The sequence below is a fragment of the Borostomias antarcticus genome (assembly GCF_949987555.1).
Source record: "Borostomias antarcticus genome assembly, chromosome: 21".
NCBI lineage: Eukaryota > Metazoa > Chordata > Actinopteri > Stomiiformes > Stomiidae > Borostomias > Borostomias antarcticus.
This window is the reverse complement of record NC_140254.1, coordinates 9,535,302-9,543,049: the sequence shown is the minus strand read 5'-3', so window position 1 is coordinate 9,543,049 and position 7,748 is coordinate 9,535,302. Positions and strand designations below refer to the sequence as shown.

Sequence of the window (7,748 nt, the reverse complement as noted above, 5' to 3'; positions counted from 1 at the left end):
CGTCAGAGAAAAAGAAAATAGACCAGCTTAGAAAGGAGAGGTCTGCTGCCAAGACTGCCCTCAAGCGAGTGGGAAAAAAACATACTGAAAAGGGCTCCTGGACTGCTCAGAGATGAACTATTGAAAGCGCATAGTGACATCTCCCATGAAGCGAGAAAGGTAGAGGATGCAAACAACGCTCTGGAAGACGCGCTTCTCACACACGGGGAGCAGGCGGAGCTCACTGAGCAGGACATAGCAAGCTTGGAGATAACTATCAATGAGTGTGACCAGAAAGTGAATGAAATAAATCAGGCCATTCAAAAAGAACTGTGGTCCAAGTATGGCGAACGCGAGCTCATCACCGCAATCGAGGAGGCAGAGAGAGTCTGCAGGGGATGTCCCGGTGGAAGGTATTTTACCTGGAAGCCTTCACAATGAAACTCGACCTCGCAGAGGAGTACATTAAAAGGGTAAAGGAAGCGCTGTCTGCCTTGGAAAAATGGGCCCCCCGAACGAGACAGCCTTGCGGAACGAGTGAGTGCGTTGATGTCCATGAAAAGCAGGCTTGAGCTAAGAAAAGCGGATTTCATCCATGCTTTAAAAGAGGCGGAGGTTGAGCGCGATAAAGCTGTGCAGGACGCACGCTCTGCTGGCGCAGCAGGCGCAAGCACAGGAAGCGTGGCATAAAGAGCCAGTCCAAAGATAAAGCTCAAGCCAACGAGCCTACCTAAATTTGGTGGCAGTATAAGGGAGGTTCACTGCTGGAAAAAAGACTGGGAGAGCCTCCAGAAACAAGAAGTAAGGAAATTCCAGCTTCTGGACAGCGTAGATGAGAAGATCGCCAAGGACCTTAGGCTAACCAGCTACAATACAGCCGATGATATATTTAGAGTGCTGGTAAACCGCTTTGGGGACAAGTCCACAATAGCAGTTCAAATCATCGAGTTGGGAGAGAGTTGGGAAAGATTCCAGCTGTGAAAGGGGACCAGCCAAGGAAGACCAAAGACCTCATCCAAGCGGTGGAGAAGGCCCTGGCTGATCTAACAGACCTCGAGGATAGTGACGCTATAAACAACCGGCTAGTGATCAAATCCATAGAGAGCAAGCTGCCAATCACTGTTAAGCGAGACTGGCTCATCTTAATGCATGACTTTTCCGGCCGCGCGGCGAGTTTACATAGAAAGTCAATACAATTTGCGCGAACTGGGTGGCGGGCGGCACGGGCGGCGCGAATCAGGCGAACCCGGCGGCGCGAATCACGCGAACCCCCGCGCTGCAGCCAGGATTCGCCGCGCGGCGACCCCTTCAGTTGTGTCGCTGGATCCAGCGGCGAGATTCAGGAAAACTGGGCGGCCCGCTGCGCCCGGTCTGAACACAGCATTACACCAGACAACCACTTCAACTCTCTCCTGGCGTTTCTGAGGAAGCAGGAGAAAATCCTTGAAAGACTGGAACAGCTGACAACTACAGACACATCTGAGAGGTCAGGCGGGAGGAAGTTTGAAAAGAAAGTTGCCTCCACGAGAGCCACCAGGAAAGAGCGCAGAGGGTGAGTGTGTTGTGTGTGGTGATGAAAAGCATAGAAAGAGACTGTTTTCATGTAAGAAGTTTAGAGTGCTTGACTTAGCTGAAAAGAAAACTGCTGTGAAGAGGTCAGGTGCCTGTCTTCAGTGTCTAGAACAGGGGTGTCAAACTCTGGCCCGCGGGCCAAATTTGGCCCGCAGTGTAATTATATTTGGCCCGCGAGGCAATACCAAATGCCTACTAGAGCTGGCCCGCCAGTATTATACAGCGCATTCACCGCTAATACTACAGATCCCTTAATGCTCTGCTGTTGTTTTGGCGCGTCAATCAAGACAGGACCCAGAAACGCCCTCTCTTCTGTGACAGTAGTCATAGCAATCTCATACTACAACTGTAACCGTGTTACCCCTTCTTAAAAATGGCGAAAAGAAAGGCAGAAAACAGAAGCTTTACGTTATGTAACGTCTCACTGTGATAGAGACACCTGTGTTGACCTAGCCGGCCGCTGTTTGCTCTGTTCCTGTTCATTCAATCCTGTCTGCCTTCTTGCCGGCCTGCCTGGCTGTCTGTCTGCATGCCGGCTGTCTGTCTGTCTGCCTGGCTGTCTGTCTGTCTGCATGCCGGCTGTCTGTCTGTCTGCCTGGCTGTAGGACAGTCAGGGTTTTACAAGCTTCTCTACTGAGCAGATGGAGCACCAACACTTGTGTCTGAGGGCGTATTCACATATGTTAGTGCACACCATTGATGCGCACCAAAAGCGAAAGTGATAAGTGCATATTCAATGTTAAAGCAAAACTTGTTTGGGTCCATATTAAAATTTTCATTTGTTCAACGTTGGCCCGCGACTTTGTTCAAGTTTTAAATTTTGGCCCACTGTGTATTTGAGTTTGACACCCCTGGTCTAGAATCTCATGGTGCAGGCGGAAATTGTAATGACAATTTTCTCTGCAATAAGAAAGGCTGCCAGAAGGGGGTGTCATTGGATCAGAATCCTTTTCTGCCCCAAGAGTGAGACCAAGACAGAAGGTGACAAAACTAGAGAGAACGGCAGTAGAAAAGTGGGAAAGTTGACAGAGGAGCAGGAGGATGCCCTATCCAAACTCACCCCGGAGGCAGCAGAGATGATAAGGAGAGTCTTCACTAACAAAGCTGCAGTCACAAGTTGCGTTGTGAAAGGCAGAGGAGAACTCTTAGAGGAGAGTGGAGTAAAAGAGTATCCAGTCATGATGTTGATGGAAGTCCCTGCCAACGCTGGGCAGAAGGTTGGAGCGCTGATAGACGTCGCGTCAGATACAAACTACATCACCCACGAGGCTGCTGACAGGCTTGGATTGCAGAGTGAGAAAATCACCTTGGTCGTGCAGGGGGTTGGAGGAATGACCGTGACAGTCGATACAAAAAGATATCTACTGAAAGTGGAGTCAAGACCCCAAGAGGAACCGAGGGAACTCGCCAGCTGGTATGCTACGGTTTGGATGAGATAGCCAGGGTGCACCGAGTTGTCAAGCCGCAGCAGCTGAAGAGGTTCTTTCCTGAGGTTGAAATGAAAGAACTGGTCCGTCCGAGACAAATCAAGCTCCTCATCAGTCACCGCGAGGGAAGACTCGCTCCTCAGAGAATAAAGATAGTGGGAGATCTCGTCCTGTGGGAGAGCCCATTGGGGAATGGGGAGTTTCTTGTCTTTGAAATTGAGAGTTTAACATGTTTTTTGAATGATTTTTCAAGGTGCCCACCCACATCCATTGTATGACCAAAATGGTGGTAGAGCAATTATCAGACTTTCTCAAAAGTGCTAGTTTTGTCAACATTTTGATCTGAACCATTGTATATGATCATAAGTAACGTTAAAACAGGGCTAAACATGCATTTTCCCTTTACTACTCCTTTAAACTCACTCCTCAAAGGAGCGCTATCAGTCCCTCCAATAGGGGAGTCCCTACAATGGAGCAACTGTTAGCGCGTCCGCCTCACGAGCGTGTGTTCGAGCCCTTAACCGCGGGTGGCGTGGAGTGTTGGAGCCTGTAACCGCGGGTGGCGTGAGTAGCGTACCTGGTCCTCTGCGCGGATAGTGAGGGTGTCCTGGTGCAGGAGGTGTGTGAGCTGTCCCACGTCCAGCTGGAGGAACTCGTCCAGCTTGTACACCTCAGTGAAGTGCAGGTGGATGAAGGCGTCGGCTGCCGCCTTCAGCTCGGGGCAGTCCAGGCGCTCCGCCAGGCTGGAGATGCCTACAGAACACGGACACGCACACGCACACACGCACACACACACACACACACACACACACACACACACACACACACACACACACACACACACACACACGTCGGTAAAGTAGGTAAGTAGTAGTAAGTAAGTAGCCTTGAGAACCAATAGTTCTGGAGCCTAGTGGCCCATAGAGCAGGATCCTTTCTCCTGATTCCTTAGCGAGAGGCAGCTTTATGTACAAGTGCCCCCCCTGGAAATGACACTAGTATGTCTCAGGGACCTACCCCCAACCCAACCCTTGATGCCGAGTGCCAAGCAGGGAGGCATTGGGTACCATTTTATAGTATGTTTTATAGCAGGGGTGTCAAACTCAAATACACAGTGGGCCAAAATTTAAAACTTGAACAAAGTCGCGGGCCAACGTTGAACAAATGAAAATTTTAATATGGACCCAAACAAGTTTTGCTTTAACATTGAATATGCACTTATCACTTTCGCTTTTGGTGCGCATCAATGGTGTGCACTAACATATGTGAATACGCCCTCAGACACAAGTGTTGGTGCTCCATCTGCTCAGTAGAGAAGCTTGTAAAACCCTGACTGTCCTACAGCCAGGCAGACAGACAGACAGCCGGCATGCAGACAGACAGCCAGGCAGACAGACAGACAGCCGGCATGCAGACAGACAGCCAGGCAGGCCGGCAAGAAGGCAGACAGGATTGAATGAACAGGAACAGAGTAAACAGCGGCCGGCTAGGTCAACACAGGTGTCTCTATCACAGTGAGACGTTACATAACGTAAAGCTTCTGTTTTCTGCCTTTCTTTTCGCCATTTTTAAGAAGGGGTAACACGGTTACAGTTGTAGTATGAGATTGCTATGACTACTGTCACAGAAGAGAGGGCGTTTCTGGGTCCTGTCTTGATTGACGCGCCAAAACAACAGCAGAGCATTAAGGGATCTGTAGTATTAGCGGTGAATGCGCTGTATAATACTGGCGGGCCAGCTCTAGTAGGCATTTGGTATTGCCTCGCGGGCCAAATATAATTACACTGCGGGCCAAATTTGGCCCGCGGGCCAGAGTTTGACACCCCTGTTTTATAGTATGACTCGGCCGGGGATCGAACCTCCAACCTCCCAATCTCAGGACACTAACCACGAGGCAATACATGCCCCTAAAGGCCAGAGTTCAAACTTCTAGGCTGTGTTGTCCTATTGGTTTGTGACTCTCTCTGCCTCCCACTGCCCTTGAAGAGAAATTAGATTCATAGATCAAGTTTCACCTCGACCATTGGTAGTGTTAATAGAGCTGAAGTTAACTAATGGAATGATAAATGGACTGCACTTATATAGCCATTTTATCCAAAGCGTTTTACAATGGCCTCTCATTCACCCATTCACACACACATTGCGTTCAAACAAGAGAACATGCAGAGTCTCAGCACTCTCCTTGAGTGTCTGACGGCCATTGAGGGCTGGATGGCAAACAACCTCCTCCAGTTAAATACTGCAAAGACCGAGGTCCTAGTCATTGCCTCCGACAGTGTCACAGCTAGGGTGCAATAACATCTGGGGCACCTCAAAAACAACGTCCACCCTAATATCAGGAACCTTGGTGTGCACTTCGACCAGTCTATGCACCTGGACAAACATGTCAAGTCTCTGTTGCAACTGTTTTTACCATCTGAGAAACATTGCTAAACTCCATTCCATTGTGTCCCATTCAGAGCTAGAAATGTCTGTCCATGCATTTATATCATCCAGGCTTGACTACTGTAATTCATTATTCACATGTCTCAATCAGTCATCCATTGACCGTCTTCAACTTGTCCAAAATGCAGCTGCCAGATTACTTACCAGGTCAAAAAAGTCTTGTCACATATACCCATACTCGCCGCCCTGCACTGGCTACCTGTCTCTTTTAGAATATAGTTCAAGGTGTTGCTCTTCACCTTCAAACCATCCACCGTCCACGGACTAGCCCCCAGTTACATCTGTGACCTCATCCACCACCACACCTCCAGCCAGACCTTGAGATCATCTCACCAGGGTCTCCTGACAGTGCCTCGGACGCGGCTAAAGACAAAGGGGGATCGGACTTTTGGGGCTGTGGCTCCTAGACTGTGGAACGCGCTCCCACAGGATCTGAGAGCTGCTGTTTCTGTGGACAGTTTTAAAGGGCAGCTAAAGACTCACTTATACAGACAAGCCTTTGAGTGCTAGGCCGTCTCTATCTGCCACACTCTCTCCTTTCGGCTTGCCTGTTTTCCCCTGACACTGTCCTCTTTTATGTCACTATGTTTACATGGACTCTTTTTCTTGATTGTATTCAGTGCACTTGTATGTATCTGATTGGACTATGTTGTTTTTAATGTTCCCACTGCTATGTAAATACAATTTTACTTACTTACTTACATACACACACCGCCGTTATGGTAAACTGGGCTCTTACCCAGGCAGTTTGTGGCGTCGATCTGTCCCTTAAGGAACTCCACACACATCTTCTTGACCGGCTCGATCTGGTACTGGTTGGCTGCGTCCAACAGGGACTGAACGTTGCTGCTGTTCACCGAGATCCTGACACACACACACACACACACACACACACACACACACACACACACACACACACACACACACACACACACACACACACACACACACACACACACACACACACTAAGGCATATTATTTACTCTTGGGCAAAACAGGCCTATTCTAGAGTCTTTGGGGCTTGTTTTGATGATAAGAAGGGTTTAGCATATCTCCTGGTAAGGTTAAAGAAGAAGAAGAAGCAGACAAGGGCGCGTGCATGAGTCACGCCTGGAGGCCAATCCAAGTACTCCTGTCCGTCTTCATCAGGGATGGACAGCGTTAGCAATCTGTTCTAATGCATGTCTTACATATTGGTTTCTTTTAGGAGGACATGCAAACGGTACACAGAAACCTTCTTGTTGTGAGGCAACAGTACTAGGTACTGCACCACCGTGCCGCACGTGAGCGATTTTTGGGTTCGGTGTCTTGCTCAAGGACACGTCGGCACCCTGCCGGCAGCTGGAATCAAACCGGGGACCTTCCCATCCCCAGCCGGCTGCTCTACCTGCCGAGTTGTGTGCCGCCAACTAAAAAGCCTATACACTATACCGACATTCCTATTAGTGTCCAGTTATTAGTGTGGTCTGTGTTGGTCTCCTACCTGGCAGTGTAGACAAACTCTACCAGCAACTCGATGATCTCCGATTCAGCACTCCTCAACTCCACCTCGGGGGAAGTAGACTCCAGCATACTGGCTAGAGACAGAGAGAGAAGGACAGGGAAACAGGTGCTGATGAGAGGGAATCTCCGGTTGAGAGAGTGTATGTGTGTGTGTGTGTGTGTGTGTGTGTGTGTGTGTGTGTGTGTGTGTGTGTACTCACTGGTAAACATGAGGCTGAAGAAGGGGCTGGCAGCAGCGAGCACCACTCTGTGAGCGGGGAAGTGTTTCCCCTGAACCACCAGGGTCACGTCACACAAGGTCCCCTATAGAGGACACGCACAGTTTATTTTGGCCAGTGTCACACTCTCTCTCTCTCTCTCTCACACACACACACACACACACACACACACACACACACACACACACACACACACACACACACACACACACACACACACACACACACACACACACACACACACACACACACACACACACACACACACACACACACACACGGTTCATTTTGGCCAGTGTCTCTCTCACTCACACACACACATACACGCGCAGTTTATTTTGGCCAACACGTGTAACTCTCACACACGTACACCCACACCTACACACACTCTTTCTGTCTCACCTGTGTCCTGAGGTTGTTCATGACTCCCATGATGCTGGACAGCTGTCTGTACTCTTCCTTGGAAGCCAGCTTCCTGTCGCTCTTCTTCTTGGACCCCGGGGTTTTGTCTCCGCTGGCCGGGGAAGCCATGCTGCTCATACCGACGAGGTTCACGTTGACCAGCCGGTGTTTGTTTTGCTTTAGCACAAGCTGACGTAGCTG

General features: G+C 49.5%; 1 protein-coding gene across 1 annotated transcript in view; it reads right to left on the bottom strand.

The window, feature by feature from the left end:
• klhl7 (kelch-like family member 7) overlaps positions 1 to 7,736 on the bottom strand; it is a 13,672-nt gene extending 5,936 nt beyond the window's left edge. Inside the window, exons 1-5 of the mRNA XM_084454780.1 lie at positions 7,548 to 7,736; positions 7,128 to 7,230; positions 6,908 to 7,001; positions 6,163 to 6,287; positions 3,556 to 3,731 (exon numbers count right to left, since the gene is read on the bottom strand). Coding sequence (XP_084310906.1) covers positions 3,556 to 3,731; positions 6,163 to 6,287; positions 6,908 to 7,001; positions 7,128 to 7,230; positions 7,548 to 7,685 — 636 coding nt within the window. The 5' untranslated portion in view covers positions 7,686 to 7,736. The remainder of the gene's footprint in view (positions 1 to 3,555; positions 3,732 to 6,162; positions 6,288 to 6,907; positions 7,002 to 7,127; positions 7,231 to 7,547) is intronic.
• Between the last annotated feature and the right edge of the window lie 12 nt (positions 7,737 to 7,748).